General features: G+C 30.0%; 1 protein-coding gene across 1 annotated transcript in view; it reads right to left on the reverse strand.

Annotated features, from left to right (window-relative positions):
* The window catches only part of LOC129985133 (neuroendocrine convertase 1-like), an 85,707-nt gene that overhangs the window by 49,539 nt on the left and 14,069 nt on the right, over positions 1-22,099 (reverse strand). Inside the window, exons 2-4 of the mRNA XM_056095051.1 lie at positions 19,354-19,458; positions 9,960-10,160; positions 7,354-7,500 (exon numbers count right to left, since the gene is read on the reverse strand). Of these exons, the coding sequence (XP_055951026.1) occupies positions 7,354-7,500; positions 9,960-10,160; positions 19,354-19,458 (453 nt within the window). The remainder of the gene's footprint in view (positions 1-7,353; positions 7,501-9,959; positions 10,161-19,353; positions 19,459-22,099) is intronic.

Below are 22,099 nucleotides of genomic sequence, written 5' to 3' on the forward strand. Positions count from 1 at the left end.
TCTGGCGATCAGAAACACACTTAAGAAATTTACGCGACATGAACTTAACTTTGATCATCCATCTCAGAAATAAATAATTCAGTGTTAGAGGAAGAAAAAAATTTCTTAGGTATCACTTGTATATGCAATTAAGAAAGATGGCTAAAGAGAAAAAGTAAAAATATGACGTCATTTAGCGTGGAGGGATCATATCTTAGATATTGCCAAGAAGAATTTGAAACTTGAATGTGTCATTGAACTATGCTTGCTATTCAGAAACATTTTTCTAAATGTTTCAGAATGTCTGACTTGATTTGAATATATTGCCGTTTCTGTTCATTTATGAATTACTTTCTTTACGTTGCAAAGTCGTATTAATTTCTGGAAGACAATGCTGACAGTTGCCAATTTTGTGATGTTTGAAATAAAAGAAATTGTTAGAAGAACAAGACGATAAAAAAAAAATGTAAAATCGTTGCAAATTATAAACACAATTTTTAAAGCAATAAAAAGTGTTACTGTTAAAGTAACTAATAAAAGTACTAATTAAAGTACAAATAAAAGTGTTATTGTTTATTTTTTTGAAAATTTGAGCAAAATTGTACAGAAATAAAATTGTTATTACTAAAAAACTAATTTTTTTTTTTATTTTAAGGTAATGTATCGGCGAAGATAGAACTGGGGAAAGTTGTTAAAATTTCAATGAATTTTTAATTAAACACTTAATTAACATTTAAAAAAAACTTTCCTAAATTAGCAACTACTATCCAAAAAGTAATTTTGAACCAAATTTGGTTCGAAAGTATGTGTCCAAAAGTATGTGATGTTTACCTCACTATGCATTATAGACCATTATAGATATTGTTTGTCAACGGAATTAAGAATCCTGCGTGCTTTTGCGCATACGTTAAGATAGGTTAAATTCGACAGGAAAGATGAAAGGAGGAGATGTTTACATATAACAATAAAGTAAATTCCAGCAATGCGCACATCTTTCCGTGTCTCACCCCTTAGTGAGATAGAATCATCGAAAAGTGGTCTGGTCGTCTCATGATACTGAACCGAACAGTAATACTGTATAATCTATTTTGTCCCTAGAAAATTTTCAATGATTTCAAAATGGCTTTTCATATGAAAATTAACATCATATTTCCTATAAAAATTTTCGGATTCAAAAAGACTTGTTAAACAATAAAAATGAGAGAGATAAATACAATTAATAAAATTTGTTTAAGATTGCATCAATATTTTCAAAATATTTTAATGAAATTTTTTAAAATTTTAAATAACAGATTAAAGAGATAGTTAAATTATATCAGTATGATATCGATATGAGAAAGTTAATAAAACGAAAGTTAATTTTTTAAAATTTATTTTAAAATAATTTTAATAGTTTCCAAAAAGAAATAAAAAAAATTTGTAAATACTAGAATATTTACCATATAATTTTACTCATCTTCCTGTTATTTTTAAGTTCATCACATGGTTTTACTATACAATTTCATTTTTTTTTCTATATAAATTCTATATTTTATTTCAAAATTACTTTAAAAATGAAATTCACTTGCAAAATATATTCTAATCAATTGGAAAAACATATCTTTATATCTCGGAATAACAAAACAGTTTTAACCCTCTGGGTGGTTTCATTTTACGTGTGAAACTTCTGAAAAGCGAGAGACACCAGACTAGTAATGTATCGTAAAAGCGCACCGGTTTTCCAAACGAGATGCACTGAAAGTGTTAGCCGAATTTTTGCTTTCCCCCAAACGTCATGTGGGGTCAAGAGTCCCTAAGGATAGGAACAAGTTACCGCTCATTCAAGTCAAATTTTATTGCTTTCCTTTATTTTGTACGGCTACAAAAATCAGAGGGTTTCTAAGAATAGTGAATGGGAAGACTTCTGTTTCTTTTTAACCCCGATCGCTGAAATAACACTTTGCGAATCGTTGTACAGCAGAATCGTTGAACAAAAATTTCATTATATATTCGATCTCATTTCATTATATATATATATATATATATATATATATATATATATATATATATATATATATATAAAGTGAGAGAGAGCAATCAATGTAGGATAAAATTTTCTTCATATTTCCTTATTATTCTTTTAAATAAATCATTGTAATATTTTTGTATCGAGCAATAACATTTGCAACGCGGTAGCATATGTCTAAAATTAGAACTAATCATAAATAGTTCTGTTAATCTGAAATGTATAAATAACAATAAAGAGCTCATGTATTATATTTTAGAAGAAATGGCACCTAGGCCTGGATAACTATACCTAGGTATTAGTTATCTAGGCCCTGAAACATCTCGTAGCAGTTTTATCAGAATTCAATATTGTTTATAATCATTATTTTTTATTGAAAAATAATGACATCTTCGTTTTTAAATGATTCAAAATAATGAAATATACAATTTAAAACCTTATAAATTGTGCCAGTGTAAATGCACATCAAATGTTTTTATTTAGAATTTATTTTTGAAGTTGTATACTGTTCTAGTGATTTTAAAGAGTTAGTGAAATTTAAAACAATCAACATTTATTTCTATTTTTTCCCTCATCTATTTCCACCATTTTGTGTTCACATTCAATGAAATTGTCATTTTCAAAAACATTCAAAGGCAGCTAAAACAAACAAACAATTCTTTTAAGATATTATGCAGGAGTATATTATTACTCATAATTTCAATACGTTTATAATGTTTAAAATTTTCTTTTAAAAAATACAATTTACATAAATATTCTTTTTTCTAATTTTCGTCCAATCTGAAAAACTAGTTTGATACTTTTCATTCAAGCAGTTTTAAACTTATTAATTCAAGATATCTCCTACTGTACGATATTTAAAAATTGCACGTATCACACACCTGGTTTTTGCAAATTTATCACCAAAATTTGATGTAAAAAATTTATTCGCAAGTTTCAGAAATTCTATATTCATATATTTTCCAGCACTCAGAGAAACGGAATTATAAAGAAATGCTGAAAGAAAACAAATAGTATCCACCCACAATATCATCCACAGACGTTTATTATTATTATTATTATTTTGAAATTGGGAAATCATAGAGAGCAAGCGACCATCGATGACATATCTAATGGACAAAAGTTTTAATATGAAATAAAAATTGGCAGAATCGGTTGGAGCAGCTTAAGCACCGAAAGGTTTTGGAAATAATTTTAAATTGCCGCCATGTGGCGAATCTAGTGAATATATAGCGAAGATATATATATATATATATATATATATATATATATATATATATATATATATATATATATATATATATATATATATATATATATATATATAATATTTTTCTTGAAGGAAGGTGATGAGGGACATGCGATCTTTTATGATGTATCTATGCTTATAAGCTCTCATATAAAGCAAAGATTAATGAAATTGGTCTTGTGGTTGAAGTTGGCGCTGATTGGAATTATATATATACATGGGTGAAATTTTGAAATCATTCGGAAATCTAGTTATTAGCGGATTTGAAAGTATCCAAGGTTTGTAACATAGTCAGTGGACTTTTATATATTTATTTATTTAAAGTAAATGTTCACCACAGAAAAAAAAATCCGATTAAATAGAATTTTATACAAAAGGAACATTTAAAAAAAATTCTTTTATCACCGAACTATGAAAATATTGTAATGTGGACTGAGAATTTAAAAGTTAAACACATTTGACATTCTAAAAGCAATAAACACTGGATTTTAAATGTATTAAGAAACATGCATGGAAACTAAATGCAACTTTTAAAAACATTAAAAAGCAGATTAAGAATTAAAAATGTGTAATATTTAAAAGTAATAACGTAGATTAAAAAATTCAGCCTTTTTTAGAAACTTGTTAAAATGTTTGCAAAATTTGCATAACAAGTATTTATTTATATAATTGACTTAAAAAACAAACAATTGTTTCTCCAATTTCAGATTAATACAGCATACTGGATATGGCTTATCCCTTTTTTTCAACCATGTAAATCCCTTTATTAACCTCTTTTGATCTCCTCTCAATTCAATAGCTAGGGTTAAAAAGGCAGAGCATGTACCCTTGGAATCATTCCATGCAAAGCATTTGGGATAACTTTTAAATTCTTTCTGTCTCGTACGGCAACGTATTGCAATTTTCATAAATTAATTGCAATTAACTTAAATGTAATCTTATCTCAAATATTAGATGAAACTTTCTGATGGGAAATCTATCTGACCGTGAATGCGTGAGCATGATACCCCAAAACAAAAGCAACTAGATCAGTTAAATGTATCATGCAATTTTATCTAAATGTAGATTTATATTAATTTTTCAAATATAATTTGTAAAAGGATTAATTATCCGTAAGTCTGTCTATTCGTGAGTGTTTGATTAATCATTTAAAATTACAAAAAATAGATAAATGAAATTTGGTTCTTTGCTTTGACATCATTATTACAAATATGTATCGAATTTTTGCTCCAATCTAAAAGGATAGGAAGACGTACCTAATTTATACTTGATTCTATTCTAAAGAAATGCGGATACCGCTGCACTCATAAGCATATGCATAGGAGAAAGTAAAGAGGTAAATAATAGCATTGATCTTTACCTTGATTGCAAATCCTTAGATTGCTTTTAATAATAATAATAATAATAAAGTATTGATAAAATTTGTTTTCCAGTTTGGACCCCGCAACTTTTAAGGTTGATCCTGCCCTAATGTGTGCAGTTTATGAAATTTTGTTCCATAAATAACACTCCCATAACAAAATCTGAGTGAAGTAATGTACAATCCTTTAATTTACACGAGTAAATAACAGGTTGTGATTTCAAGGCATAACTATGAATGTTACACTTTTAAATATTCAAAAATAATTTATTGTCCGTGCACCATTGAAGCATTTATCTGCATTATTTTGCATTAGAACGTCCTTAAAAACATGTAATTAAAAATCTTGCTGCACTTTGCACAAGATTCATCAAAAGCTATCTCATTTATCCACTCAGATTTTAGGCTTTAATAAAGAATTTTCATTAGCATATTAACAAAAAAAAAATGCTTTAAAGTACTGTAAAATAAATATAGAATTTTTGAAATTCCTATTTTTTTTAGATTTTATAAATCTATTACTTTATCTAAGAAATATATCTTCTTTGATAAATTATTGAAAAAAAATCTTAAGATAATTTGCTGTGTTAAAGACTTTTACTATGTTATCAGTCTCTTAATGTTCCTAACAAAATTATTCAAACATTTGATTCAATTTATTTTGCTATTTGTTTTCATCTACATCAAGGTATAAATACTAGTAACTAATCATTAACAACTAAACTAATATTAAAAACTAAACTAATATTAATATCTTTCAGAATAGAAATAATTTTTTAAAAGATCTTTTTGTTGTTTCTTTTACGACTTTGAAAGAAATTATTTTATTCAGTTCGTTAAGGAACTTTAAAAAGGAGTCGCATTATAAAAATTCGGACACACAATTCGATATTTTTATACGATGTAAATCTGAAAAGAGAAACAATATAATAATATCCTTTATTATATTTTTGAAATTTACGACTGTTTTAAAACACAAAATTCAGTTTATCTGTTTACTTTGAACGAAGAAAAATAATTGGAGGTAGAGATTAGTGTAAAAAATATAAATTTGCATTATAAAAATAGTTGAACTAAGAATGAGAAATATATTTAATGTATTAACTATATATATAGGGCGATTTTTCAAATATATCCGTCCGAGTTCCTAATAATTAAATGCGATGTTTAATCATAAGTGAGGATAAAACTGCATTTTGAAAAATACTTTGATGGAACTTTAAAACAACATTTCGATTAAATAAGCTATATCAAAGAAATACTATTGAAGCCAAATGCAATTTAAATCTAAGTCCACATAGAGCATTAAGGGACACACATTTGGGGGAAAATTCATGTTCCTCTTTTCTTGAACGAGCTTTCGTTCCTCCCTAACGCCGACACCAGCACAATGCCCTATGCCTAAAGCAATCTTCGGGCCCTCAGATCCAGCGACATCCATAAATGGCCATAAAACTTCATTGTGTTGTATCCCCTCCAATTCATCAAGATGTCGAAACTTGTAGGGGGAAAGAAATACGTTAAAATACGTCGACACCATTTTCGGTTCAGTATGACCCCTACGTGATTTTCCGTGCAGAACCAATTTGCATCGTTCGTTACCCTACGTTAAAATGCGTGCAGTGCACTTTAAAGACATCTATGGGGCTACGTCGAAATACGTGTGGAACCCTTAGAGGGTTAAAATGTTAAATTATTTTGTGCATCTGGCAATACTGATGAAATTAAAAATTCACTGAAGAATTAAATTTATTGCCGGATTGTAAGACGGCAATTAGGCAGCGCATGCGTAGAAAGGCTGAAAAATATTGTTCGGTCGATGGCAAGTAATTGACCCCAAGGGACAACTACAAGGCACTGTATTGTATTTTTTCTTACTGCGCATGCGGTTGTAGAATTTGGCGGGTTTTTTGGCGTGAAAAAATTGATCACTTATTGTTGATTAATTCCGACATTTTTTGCTCTTTGTGATGTGAGGTTGTGATTTTTTTTCATTAATGTTCCATTTCTTTTTTATAGTTTTCCAAATTTAGGTATGTTGAACTTTTTATTTTATTTTATCATATTTTTTTGTGTAAATATCCATCATTTTAATACGATACGCAGTGAAAAAGAAAAATTCAGGGACGCCAAAATGGCAATTTATAGCCATGAAATGCCTGACTCTATATTATGAAATTATGGCAAACATAAATCAATCCCTTTCTGCGCATGCGCTGCCTACTTGTTGTCTTATAACTGGCAGAGTGTAAACCCGGCATGTGTCTTATAATTCCTGTTCTTTCATTTGTTTGTTTGTTTGTTACGTGTTTATCAAAACTATCATAATTGCTTGTACGCAATGCAATCTTTCCCCCTTTTTTTCTTTCATTTATTTATGGTTCATATTCATGTTTTAAGAAGTTTCGGGGAATGCAGAGGCTTTAGTTTTCTTTTCATCTCACATTTCGACGACAAACTGTATTTATTCATAGGCTGAAACACACAGCCGAAGGACGTATAAATGAAAGCATTTTAAGCAAAGTTGGTGTATAAAGAATGAGAAATAATTCTCGATTCCGCCGACTTCTCTGATTGAATCCGTCAACGAATATCATAAAAATCATTCAAGGCCGTTTGTGAAGGACGTTTAACGCGACAGAAACGAGAGCGAGTAAAAGCTGTGCTGACTGGGAAAATGCTGCCAATCCATCATGGCTTGACATAAAAGCAAATAAAAAAAAAAGTTGCGCTTCCTCAGTTGAAAGCAGGCAGACTCACGTAGTTTTGCGCCACTTCTTCGCTTTGTGGATGAATTCCGTCGTCCAGTACCGAAATTCGAACACCTCTGCCCGTGATACCTGATTTCCAAACCGGAAGCACATTTATATCGTTTTCCGGCGGAGATCCGGTCTGGCCCTTGTTGAGCTGAAAGAAAAAGGAAACCACAATGAGAATGACTGATAGGGGAAGGGATTAGGTGCACAACAGAAATTTCTGAGAACATGAAATGGATATGGCAGCTGCTGAACGATTTATTTAATCGAGTTTGTGAAGAATGCTTCTGGAATGTTCGGTTAAACATTTTGAACGTTTTGAAACATCTTTTTTTTTTTCTTCTTTTTGCATCGTAAATAGAAGTTTCTACTTTCTTATTTATGTTATACTGAGGAAATATAGTAAACGTCAAAAAATTCGAACTCGAGATTTAGCTGAATCTCCACGTTTCAGACTTCCATGAGATCGAAAAACACATTTTTTGAAAATATTCGTCTGTCTATCTCTGTATGTGACAAAGATAACTAAAAAAACGCTTCTAGTTGACGGTTGAAATCTGGTATAGGGTCTTTACACCAAGTTTGCAGATTTCTATAAATTTTGATTAGATTCTGCTCAAAGGAAATCCGTCTATCCGGCTGTACGAATGTTTAAATTGTATAATTGTTTACCCATTTTTTCTTTTATAACACAACTTTCAGCTTGCGATATCTGACAATCGCATAATCTTTAATTATGTAGAAGCCATTTTTTTACATTTTCATTTAATTTTATTTACATGTTTTAATTTGAAACATTGAAGGGTTTTCGAAGAAATCGGATAGCCTTTTAAAGTGTCTCCACAGAATATGTTAAAATGTCTTCAAATCAATGAACTTTGATTAACATGTGTTTATTAGATAGGATATAAATTCCTAAATTTAATTTGGAAGAAATCGCAATATTTTTACTTTCTTGTATACCTAGTATATAGAAAGTATAGCAATCGTTGAAAAATTCTGATTCGAGCTTTTGATGAATCTCTGTGTTTTAGGCCTCTGAGTTCGAAAAACCCATTTTTGGAAAATGTCCATCTGTCTGTGTGCGCTTTGATTTAGATGGATCAAATTTGGTATATAGTCTTTATACCAAATTTGTAGATTTTTATCAAATTTTGGAGAAAAGCCGCTCCGAGAAAGTTTGTCTGTCCGGCTGTTCGAATATAAGTCAACACGATTGCTACAAAGCGAAGAGAGCTAGATAGATAAGTTTCGGTACATAGATTTACCATCTGTAGTGTAGTTACCTATAAAATTTGAAGCAAATCCAATAAAGGATTGATTATCTGTCGATCTGTATTTTTAAAAACATGTAAATGTGGAGATTCAAAAATGCAGTGACTTAAATTTATCAAATTTAGTATGGGATTTTGTGATTACAAGTGTCCTCCCCCCTTTTCGAAAATGGAGAAGGCAGTGACATTTATAAGGATTGAGCTTTTATATAAAATAAAAATTTGTGAAATAGAATCAGTGTTAGGGATGGTTTTCCTAATTATTTTAAATATATAGATTGGTAAAGAACCTACGATCAGAATATTTTATAACTCATGAACATCCATTAAAATTTGATATAATACGTGACACCGCAATTTTTAAATACTTCTATTGACTTACTGCATTCGTATTTATATAACTGATATTGCAAACGTATTAGACAAGCATCTTCAAAAAGTGCCAGGGCAGCGATGACTTGGTGATAAGGTCTTGGCTCGTGAGCCGTTAGGTTTGGTTTCAGGTTCGAGACCCTATTCCACCGAAGAACAGGCCAAACGTCCTCCCGCTGTTGTGGAGAGGGGGGTACTAGCTCAGGTGTCATCCTCGTCATCTGACCGCGGTTCAAAATTACGAGGTTCGTCCCTAAATAGCCCTAGTGTTGCTTTACAACGGGACGTTAATATAACTAAACAAACAAAATGTACCAATATTAAAGTGTGAAGAGTTAGTAAATAAATTTGAATTTTCTTTTCAACGGGTCACTCTCTCTTGTCTCTGTTGTCACAATCTCTTGTCGCTTATTTTATTTTGATTAGATATACGGAAATCGTTGAACTTACATATGCTTCCAAATCAGTGCATAAACACTGAAAATATATAATAAAAATGTGTATGTAAAAGATGAAATTCAAGAATTATTGATGTAAAACATTTAATAGAAAAATGTAAAATATAATCGGACAGCTATGCAAGCAAATAATAAAGATTTCTGACGTTGAAGTTAGGAAGCGCCTATACTTTTTATAAGACAAAAATTGAAAGAACTAAAAACGAATAAAATCATGTATTAACAAAAAAACAAAAAACAAAAAAAAGAGAGATTTTATAAAACCCTTTAAAAAAACACCCCTTTTTGACCATGTTTCACTAATCTCTTTTTCCGATAAAAAAATACATTTAAACATCTATCGTCGATAATAAATTTAGCAAATAACTTGAAAGCCAAATATAAATTTAAACAAGTAAAAACTTGGCTGTTTCATTAGTTTTGACCTTCAACTGCTCTTGCAAACGAATTAAAGACAAGTTAGCCTTAACTAACTGAGAAAAAAAAATCAAAAAGACAAATCTTACCAAGTACCACTGTTCATTAAATAGAGGGTCATCAAAATGAACGAGTGAAGTATTTCTGTGATTTTGCAGTTCTTTTTCCCTGAAGTAGCTTTTCGGCTCCCGGAGTGCTGAAGTGGCTCTATAAATATCGCTGAGGTGAACTTGTCCATTAATGGAACGTTTCACTCGCTCTAATGGAGTTTGGAGGGCTACCCATCTTACCTACGGATGAAGCAGATAGTGTGAAATATTTGTCTTTTGAACGACAAGCAGTAAGAAAAAATAGTCTTCCTAAGATTTTCACGTTTAGTTCCACAGGAGAATATCAATATCTCTACAACAGTGTGAACAAACACGATTTTATAAAATGGCAATAAATTTTCTAACATGCATAACATAAAGCCCCTTTTTTAATAAATTGATCACTTTCGTTCCCCATTTCAAATTTCATTTTTAAATTAATTTATATGTTATGGTTGATGTTAGCTTGATTTTTTTTCTTCTTTCTCTTATGCGTAATATACAGAAAGTATAGCAATCTTCGAAAGAAAAAAAAATCGAATTTGAGATTTTGAAGAATTTTTACGTTTTAAATCTCCCTAAGTTCGAAAAACACATTTTTAGAAAATGTCTGTCTGTGACAAAGATAATTCAAAAACACTTTGAACTAGACGGTTGAAATTCGGTTTCCGGTCTTTATACCAAATTTTCAGATTTCTATAAAATTTTGAGTAAAATCTAAGAGGAAGTCCGTCTATCCAGCTGCTCGAATATAAGTTAACACAATAACTACATAACGAAGAGAGCTAGATAAATGAAATTCAATACACAGATTTAACATCCAAATAGTAGACACCTGTCAAATTTTGAGCCAAATCCTATGAAGCGTTGACTGTCTGTTCGTCTGTACTTTCAGAAACATATAAATGCGATAACTCAAAAATGCAATGAGTTAAATATATTAAATTTGGCATGTAATTTGGTGACTACAAGTGTATATTTGTGTCAAACTTTTGTTTCTATCGGTTGTAAAAAACGCTCTGAAGTACAAATTTGATTTTAGGATACCCTTAAAGCATGAAAAGGATTAATCGCTAAAGATGACACGATAGATTCAGTAAAAATATTAAATTAGTCAAAAGTTAATATTTCGTAACTACGGAACGCCAATGCTATTTAAGGCGTTCTTAGGGGTGACAGCTTTATGAGATGATATGTAAGAAAGTTCTGGGGAGACCGCTCAAGCTGATTTACTTTAGTGATTTCGTAAAAATGCATGTTTTGTTTGTTTATTTTTTATGATTCAAAACTACATGGCGGCCACATTTGTTTCGATATTAAAACAGGTGTTTGGCGCTTGTAAATATTACAATAATTAACTGAGCATAATAAAACAGATAAGAATCTATAGACTAATTATATTTAACAAAATTTTAATATTGTTCAGATATTTTATAGTTCATGAACATTGTACTTTATATATTTATTTATATGGCAGATTATTATTTATATGGCCCCATCTTTTTCCGTTGAAGACCAGCAGCTCTAGGCAGCTGCCTAGCTTGCCTAATTAGATATCTGCAGCTGAATCTTTCCACAGGTTATTCATCACTTATTCCACTGGTTATTCTTTGATCACACAATTCTGATATTTTTTAAGCAAGCGATTTTGATTTTTTTTTATTCAAAGTGAAACAACAATTATGAATTTTATTGAAGATAATTTGCACACAAAAGTAAAATATTCAGTAATTACACCGCATTGATTTTGTACATGAATATAAATAAAAAAAAATGAGTAAAAATTCATACCAGATTTTCCTTGAATATGAGTGTTAATGGGAAAACTGTACAAAATGTTTTCTTTAATCTTCACTGGTATTAAAAAAAAACTCGATTGTGTATATAATTTTTATTATACCGGGTATTCTACCAATTTTTTAGATATTTTTTGCCAAGCATATGGAAACAAGTCATTAATATTTAATCATAGTTATAAGCTACATATCATAGGTATGATTAATCAATGAATGAAGTTAAAAATTAAAAATACAATAGTGAACAGTGTTTAAAAAGATACAAACTTTATTTGTTGAGAAATTATTTCTTTTAACAGAGAAGGGAAAAAAATTGAATTTATATATTCAGAGAAGATAAATTTTTTTCATTAATATTTTTGGTGCAAAATTTCATTCACATTAAGTATAAGAACTGTATACCAATTTCACCTATCTAAATCGAACAAATCAAAATTATATGACAACATTATAATGATGCACGCTAAAATCCGTAGTCTGTTATACTTTTATTATTAGCACATATGTTAAAGTCAATATGAATAACCGGTTATTATTAATACTAACCGGTTTGGTTATTATTAATAATGACCGGTTAGTATTAATAATAACCGGTTATTGACTGTCATTATTATAATGACCTGTTAGTATTAATAATAACCGGTTATTGACTGTCATTATTATAATGACCTGTTAGTATTATTGATAACCGGTTATTGACTGTCATTATTATAATGACCTGTTAGTATTATTGATAACCTGTTATTACCACATTGACTGTAACATATATAATATATTAACTAAGTATTTAGTGACATATTTTCTATTTAAATGCATGCTCGAATTATTACTAATTTTAATATCATTTGTTATTCATATTCCATACACTTTGTCAGTTTTGTTTGATGAAGTCCAAATACACACGAAATGGTGTAGAAACATAATTATAAAAATCTGTCTTTTATGGGGGAGGGGGACACGAAAAAAGTTTTGAGCATGGAGATTTATCCAAATCTCCAGTGAGAGTTTATGATTAGTGCAATATTTTCTCGGTAAATGCAAAAAAAAAAAAAAAAAAAATTACGTGCTTCCAAAAGATAAGATACCAATGTCGATTTTGTATAGAGAAAAATGCACGGTGCAAATCAATTGTTTCTGACCGGATAAAGATTCGAATCACACCAAATGGCTTTCGTTCCTTTCGTTTCCAGATTAAAATATTCTTTCTCATGCAAGTGTCACTTCCTACTAATTCGACAAATTTCAATAACTTCCTATTTGATATTTTCCTTGGATTCCCCCAAAATTCGACGGTCATAAAACTCTGCATTTCGTCTTATTGCGTAATATATGTTTACTTTTTTACATGTAAACGTCAATTTTATAAAAGCAATTGCATCTACTAATAACTTGAATGACTTGAATTATCCCTTATCCCTTTGTATTCAACGTTCTACTGTATCAATAGTTTTAATCTCAAAATCTTTGAGTTTCCCCAAATTGGAATATTTCGTAGAAGTTACAGATAAGTCACAGGTTATTGACCACTTGCACATGCCACTAGTCTAATCATTTCTTCTAGAAAGAAAATACTATGTAACTAATCATATCATATTGTTTCTTTTCAGTTTCATTTAATGCCTTAAGTCAGTCCCAGGTGACCGATATACTCTAAGAGTGCTAAAATAGGACTAGAGGTTTAACACGGATGTATTGTGTGCTGTAGGAGTACTTGTACACGAAGAGTTTATATATATATATATATATATATATATATATAGCTCTAGATATTGTTATTGTTGGAAAAAAAAGTGTTACTGAAGTGTCATTTTAAGAATTATATATCACTACAAAGAATAAAAGAGGGCATGTATGTATGCTTTGTTATTTTACAGGACAGAACATCTGATCTATGGCATCAAAATTTAGCACAGAAGATAATAATATCATTTCAAATTGTTATTTTAATTTTGTTAGAATTTTAATTAATTAAAAATTAGGTGCGATTTCGGCATTTTCCGCTGATAATTCTGAACATTATGCAAACGCAAAGTGACAATCTTAGTGCAAATTTGCCATAATTTCGGTAAATATAAATATATGTAATGACATTTCTTAGTTTAATTTATTTCTTAATTAATTTAATACTTTTTATTTTAAAATAGACCATATAACTTTTTTCTAAAAAATTTTTTTATTTCTTAATCCAAATCTCATTTTTTATTTAATTATTTCTAACACATGCTTTAAAAAATTGCTAATGCTTTTGGTTTTTCAAGCTCTGAGTGAAGTAATAAAAATCCCTAACACCTACGGATTCCTTTTCTTTTCTTAAGTTGACACGTTTCAAAGAAATCCAGTCTCTTAGTAAAAACACTGAGGGAATTTTTTTTTTACACTTTTCGCTTGTGTGTCGGTGTAAAAGGACGCGTTTTTCCACTGGTCATTTCATCATACAAATCCTGCTCTCCAATGGAAAAATAAATTGAATTTAATTCCAAATTTTTCTTTTTTTCAGCTACGCATCTGCCGAAATAATACTATGCATATAGCATCATTTTCAATAATATATTTCATTTCTTAAATGAAAATTAAGCCGTTTTCATTATTTCATCAAACCGCTAATCACACGTTTTTCTTCCATTGTTCAAAATCAACTATGAAGAATTTAATTCATTATTTGTGTAGTTTATGCAAAGGAATAAGAAAGTGAAGTTGCATTGCCCAACGTATCATATGGATTGGAGTTACCTTACTTAGGCAATTAAATTTCCAAGGCACTAATGGAGAAACTTGTTTCCATTCGAAAGGTTCGTATACATAATAAACAGAGCAGATGCAAAGCAAATAAAATAATTCAACTTTAATGTCTGTCGCAATTTTATGCTTAAAATTCCTTTGATGTCTGGATCATGAATAACAAGTTGTACGTAAACTTAGATTAAATTAACCATTAGTATTATTCTTAGTGAACTCATTCCCATGAACGCATGTCCTCAGAAGCGGCTAGTGAAGGATATTTTTTTTATGATTTAATTAATATTGAGAAGAAAATGAGAAGCTGGTTAAAGTGAATTATTCCATATTAATTTTCATAAATATATTGGCAATTCATTTTCGATCAGAAATCTTGTTTCTGTGATGAAGAATTAAATCTTGAAAGAATGGGTCGCGAATACATTTTCTTGTTCATCTTTTGTTCTTGGAGATTTGGCAACATGGGTTTGTTTTGATTAAGGGGCTTCTTTATCTTTAATGTTCAATTTTTCAAAAAATCTTTCCAAAAGTGTTTATTTACTTATTTTATCTTTTATTTTTATTTATTCGTTTATTTTAAAGAAATTATTAAATGAAGTAAGTTGGAAATTTTCTAAGTACCATAATTCCAAACAAATCATAATGCGATACGAAACTGATGTGCGATTTTATCTTGCAAAATTTTAAACGCTTTTATGTGTGTTGTCACTTAATGTGTTAATTAGAAATAATGTATTATGGAGAATTGCGAAGTTAGTTTATAACTAATGCGGTATCACAAAACGGCATATTTTAGTAAGATTTCTGCAAATGTTACTGAAAATCTGTTCAATAAAAAAAGGAAGCAAATTTTGTAATATTCTTCGCCTTATTCTCTCAGCAGAAATTAAATATTTCTATAAAGGCAGTAAAATATCAATCACCAATTCTTTTTCCACTTTGATATACGTTCTTACATTTTTGCTCCTCTTAAACCGAGGAAGCCGTACATCACACAGAAAGATCCAGACGAACGGGCATCTGATTAAATAAACGCGTCCAGAAAATTTGAAAAGGCTTTTTATTTTTCATTGTTTCCGAAATAATGCAGATCACGCTGTGTTTCCAAAAAAGAATTAAAAATTTTTTTATCTTTGTGGTTATGTCTCGATCCTGCTTTACCGTAATAAAATTTTTAAAAATTAGTCTATAATATTTTGCTTAATACTCAACAAATTATTTTTTGTCACAGATTTGCTGTGTTATTTCAGTGAAGAAAAACGTATAGACAACGATATGAACATTTTCAGGTGTTTCATGCACAAACATAGATTCCGGGATTGTTGAAGCATAAATAGAAAAAAAGTGCTTTTTAGTTTGATATTTATTATGTTCCTTTTTATAATCAAACATTCAAGACTATCAAAAATGAACCATCACTCTGATGCCAAAATAAAAAAGGGACAAAAGTGAGATTTGTTTACATTCATTTTAAGAAAAATTAAAGAAATAAGTTTGAATTAATTATTTAAAAGATGCTTTTATATATTTGTGATCTCCGAGGTTTGATAATGCTGTATATGATCAAATTCATGATTTCACAATTCCTGTAATTTCAGAAAGCCAGATGCTAAAATATTTTGCAATAAAATATTCCAGCTCGAAACCCATAGCAACTTTACTTTTCATTTAATTGATTTGTTTATTTATCGGATATCTAATTCTAATAAAATTCATAGTGTTTTCCCCATAACTTTTTAAAACTCCTAAAAGTTAAACGTCATGATAAAAAAATCCTTTTATTTTTAACGTATTTAGTATTTTAAACGCTTTTTTTTTCGAGTTTAGTTTAGTTATATTAACATCCCGTTTTAAAGCAACACTAGGGCTTTTTTGGGACGGACCTCGTACTTTTGAACCGCGGCCAGATGACGAGGACGACACCTGAGCTGGCACCCCCCTCTTCACACCACACCACACCAGTGGGAGGATGCTTGGTCATGACGGATTTAACGTGCAATAGACCCCCTTGTACGACGGTTCTTCGGTGGAATCGGGTCCCGAACCTGAAACCCTCCAGTTCCGAAGTCGAGGAGGGAAGAAGGAATGATACATTTATTAAAGAATATACAAAAAGGTTTCGGAGTGCCACTTCGGTTGGCTGTGTTGCTTTTCTGTTTATTTAAATGTATATTTTGGTCAAGGTTTTTATTTTATCTAACCTTAGTGTAAATAGTTTTATGTCACCGTAGTTTTCGCCTGATACTTAACTTGTTATAGTAGTTTAATTGCTTTTCCTTTTTCTCATTCTCAAAATTCATTAAATTCCAGAGTTTTATTGTTTTGCGGAGTCTTATTGCTACGTGTATTATATTTGTTTTGGGTATAATATTGTTACGAATCTGTGATGCGGCTTTCCAGCATAGTTGGTTCCATGGGAGGTCCCAAAGCTTGGCGACAAACTTGACGACCATTTGGCGACTTTGGCGCCAAACTAGATTATACCCGAAACATCGAGAATTTTCCCGATCCGTCCAGTAGGAACCGAGTTACGCCTCAAACGTTCCTGATTGTTTGAGTGGCTTCTAGCCCCGCCTCCTGATGCGTATAAAAGGAAGCAGTCCTGCCGCTGCCGAGTAGTCGCGAACCAGTGGAGTCGAAGAGTAGTCGGAAGCGAAAGAGTAGTCGTCGTGGTGAACCAGATCGTCGTCGTAGTCGGAACCGACGGAAAAGAACTGGCCTTCCAGAGATAAGCGGAGCAGCGACGGAGTGAAGCTAGTGCTGAACTAAGCTGTGTTCTACTGTCTGCAGTAGAATCTGTTGTATGCTGCACGTCTCGGGTGAAGATAATCATCTTCTGTGCTGTATATAGTTGTCGTCTTTGTGCTGTCCTGTGTGTCTTCGTGTAAATAAACGTCGTTGTTTTTATTTTCTACTGCCGCCTGGTGATTGAGCGTTCTTCACACCATATAACTTCCACTATCCAAACCACCCCGGGGAAAATTCGTAACAATATTCTTGCATCTTTTAAAATTCCTCAAATACTGTTAAATTTTCACTTTTCTTGCTTACATCACATATTTTTAGCACTATTGCTGTAATTTCTGGAATTCCCAGAAGGACAATTAATGCTCTAAAATCAAAAGGTTCGATTGGTTCTTCTGTGTATTGAATGAAGAAATGGTGGTTTTCTTAATTGAACTTTAAGGCTAAACATAATTAGTACCCTTTGAAATTCTTCAAGAAACCAAATCTACTGCTGTATATGGAAGACAAAACAGTCTTCAAAACTAGACACTATATAGACACTCCAAAGAAGTTATAATAAACGAATCATGCCGCACTCGCCTTATATCATCCTTAATTCGTGACCTGATCAAATATGCTAGACCAAAATAGATAAAAGCTATCACCATTATGAAATCATTTCATTGCAACACTAATTACAATTTGGTATTTAATGTGGTTTGTAACTTGAAATTTATTAAAGAAATAAGTGTAACGTTAATTTAATCTCTGAAACTACCTCTTAGTAACAAAATCAAAGTAAAGTAAGAAGATTCTGATATCAACAGCGAAGACGTAGTTATTCATTCTCGTTTTAAATCTTACAAACTACCACCTGCATTGAAAGACACGAATGTGCTGGAAAAACAGCTGTGAAATAATCCTTTTTTAATTCTAAGATACGAATAGCATTTATGAAAACGTAAATATAGCATAACAATTTTAATAACTAAAGTAAATAAGAAAAGGCCGAGTCTCTATTCATTATCTGTTATTCTTTTATTGTTTTACAAAATGCAAAAGAAAGGGGAAACAAACATAAATTGAAAACATTAATTTGTGAACACTGCATAAATATAATCATAGAAAATAAAAATATTCATTTAGGAATGTTTCAACAAAATAAATTACAATGAAGACAACTTTAGTCTTTTTATTCTAATTTCTGTAATACGACTAGCTTAAACAATATCGTATAATAAATTCAGGAAATAGTTCAAGATCGTCTTATCTTAATAAAAAAAAAGGTTATAGAGTAATAATAACTGAAAAATAATACGTTTAAGCGAAAGTTGCAAACTTAATCAATGAATATTTCTGTAAAGAAAATATATTTTCATAGTAAAAATTTATTTCTTGTAGTAAAGTAAACTTAATCTTTCATTTGCTGGACCCACAGGCTAACTAATAATCACTAGCTATAAATTATCACTAATTACAGTAAGAACGACTTTCAGTCCTACAGAATACGTGATTTATAATCTTGAAGAGTTGTCATTCGTGTAATAATTCCACAAACTTGTACTTTCAAACTAAATTTCCTTTATCCCAGCCTATATATTGTTAGTGAACACTAGTAAAATAATTTGAAAAATCACCAAGAAAATATTTTGTTTTTTATTATAAAGGATGATGATATTTCTAACTATTGAAGTATAAAATGAAATTATTTTTCAAACTTGGGCAATTGACCAAAATCATGGTATATTGAATTAAACTATTATTTAGAATTTTTTTATGAAATCATAAAATTAACTAAGTATGATCTAAATTATGGTAATTCGAATTGTTCGTTAATGAACTGTTATCTTAAAAAAGTGACCATATTTAATTTAACCCAAATTCAAAAATGGTGGGGGCTAAGAATTTCTTTTCTGAAAAATTTCGAATTCAAACATTAAAAAAAATGGACTAAATACTAAGCTTTGGAGATATTCTTATTTCTGTTTTAGTTCTTGAACTAAATAAACAAAAAAAAACGCTACTTTTCTTTTCCAGTCTCTTACTAGTTTCGACCCAACTACTACAGATGAAGAAAAATGGATCTAACCTCTTCTTCTCCGAACAAACATTAGCACTTCTAGAACTTCACTTACCGAAGAATGTTCCTCTATATCCTTCAGAAGCCCTTCTGAGTTCGGAAGACATCGTTTGCAGCTGGCGAGGTGGCGAAACAAATAATAGTTGCCATCTTTAAAAACCTAATACACACAAAAAGATATTTGTTCTGATTATTGTTCCATTTCAATACATTTAAAACGTTTTAGGAAACGTTTTTATATCATAAAAGAAATAACGAAATGAGTGATTCTAAAAATATATTTTTAACCTTTTTTTCGGAAAGCATTTCGTTTTTTTTAAACAGCTTTTATTTTCTAAAAAGTTACAACACAAATATAATTAAAAAAGATTGAAGTAATAATCATTCAAGGCAGACGATTTTATAGCATTTGTCTAAACTTTAATAAAATAATAATTGGTATTTTAGTATCAAAGAATATAATGGTTGCAAAAAGAATAGTAAAAAAATGTGAGTCAGAAAATGTTGCATGAAAAAAAACTATAATATCAATATGATTGGTAGAAATTATCAATTACAATGTTACAGTATTTTTTGAGTATCAATAATGAATGGGTTAAATTATATTTATATCTCTAAATATTTAAAATTAAATGTTCATAAAAATGTGATTGAAATAATTTTTATAAAAATAAATTAAATGCCCTAAAAATTTTGTCAAAATTTTATGGAAATAATACGTTTTATAACGTAATTGCAAGAAATTAACTTTTTAAATTGAATTCACACTGTCGAAAAAAAATTAATAAACATGTAATAATATTTCTAACTGTATTTTTTTAGTACTAAAGAAAACAAAATAATAAACATGTAATATATTTCTAATTGTATTTTTTAGTAGTTAGAATACAGCTTGGCTATCAATTAATTAATTGAAGATAACAACAATGATTTCATTGATTGTATAGTTATAATAAGAATTTGATGAAGTTACAAACTATGACCAACCTTTATTGAATAATTATTAACATTCACAGAAATTGGAATTCCAATGTACAATTTAATACGGTATACCGAATTTTTTTAAAAAATATAAAGCAAACAAGAATATGAACGATACAAAAAAAACTTTTGAAACAAAGTTATCAACAATGGTATCACAAACAAAATCAAGGGAAAATATATTATTTTATTATATATTATTAAATATTATTATTAAATATTATTAAATATTATTTTTTATCTATACTGCTTTATAACAAATTCCTTCGAAAATTACCCTTTCATTCTCATATAGAGCTTACTTGATTGATTACTTTAGAAAAATATCGAATGCTTTGTACATGATAATTTTTTTAAAATTCCCCTTTAAATTGTATTTAATAGGGGAATTTTTTTAACTAATTTCTTTTTATTTTTCATAGAAAACATGCCTTTGGCTATGGATAATGATCTATAAATGGGAAACAGACAGAAAGTACCTTTTATCCTATTGATAGCGCTGGTTTGGCCCCTCTCACTGTATTTATAAAAATTATAATGTAAAATTGTCATACGATGTCACGTCACGTGACAAACGTAATTGTACATATATCGGACAATTAATTGGGCATTGGCTAGCGCAATGCTATAATGCAGCAGTCTTTTTACCTCCTTCAAAATAAAATAAAATTAAATTGTCTTAGAATGTCGGGTAGTTATCAAGTGAGAATACAAAAATTTTAATCCATCTATTGTTTTTTTAAATATATTTGCATATATAAATATCATTACTCTTTCGTAAAAATTCAAATGTCTACTTAATGGACAACAAATCAAAACATACATTTTTTTTTAATTCCCTAGTCTCTTCCAGTCCGTTTAGTTCATGAATTAGCACATTATTTAGTAAACAGTGGTCAATTCTTCAATAGCTTCCATTCATATTTCATTAAGCAGCCATTTAAATCTTTTCTTTTTAAAAAAAATGAATTGAAAATTCAATACACTGTAATCAAAACTGTCACTTCAAAGCACAAGCAGCAATTCATTTCCCCAGGAAATGCTTTTCGTCATTCTTTGCGCTTTTCTGCCCACTTCCCCTTTCTGTTAGAGCTGTTCCAGATTTGTACGTTTCTTCCTTTGATGTATGGAACAACATCCTTTTTGTTTACTTGGACGACCGAAAGCCTTGCTATCACATGCACATATTATATAAGCTCATGTGGGCGGCATCGACATGAAGACAAGGCAAACAGGGAATGCGAGCAGCTTAATTTTGACATACTTTCTCATCTTCCAAGAAATAACGCAATTTATTGATTCTATACTTTCAATGTCTTTGAACGGGGAAGTTTTAGGACTGAAGATATTTGAGATCTCTTCTCTCATTTGATTACTTTCTTATATACGTAGTATAGAGAAAGTAATCGTTAAAAAATTCGAATTCGAAATCTTAACGAATCTCCACATTTTAGACCTTCCCGGAGTTCGAAAAGCAGTTTTAGAAAATGCGCGTCTTTCGTCGCAAAGATAACTCAAAAGCGCAAAGATAACTCAAAAGCGCTTTGAGTTAGACTGTTGAAATTTGGTATAGAGTCTTTACACCAAATTTTCAGATTTCTGTAATGGTGTTGAGAGCACGTTCGTCTGTCGAATGTTCGAATAAAAGTTAATGTGATAATCACAAAACGAAGAAAGCTAGATAGGTAAGATTCGGTACTCAGATTTAATATCTATAGCGTAGAAATCTGTCAAATTTTGAGCCATATCCAATAACGGATTGATTGTCTGTCGGTTTGTACATTCAGAAATATATAAGCGCGAAAATTCAAAAACTCAAT

Source organism: Argiope bruennichi, chromosome 9, assembly GCF_947563725.1.
Source record: "Argiope bruennichi chromosome 9, qqArgBrue1.1, whole genome shotgun sequence".
In the NCBI taxonomy this organism is placed as follows: domain Eukaryota; kingdom Metazoa; phylum Arthropoda; class Arachnida; order Araneae; family Araneidae; genus Argiope; species Argiope bruennichi.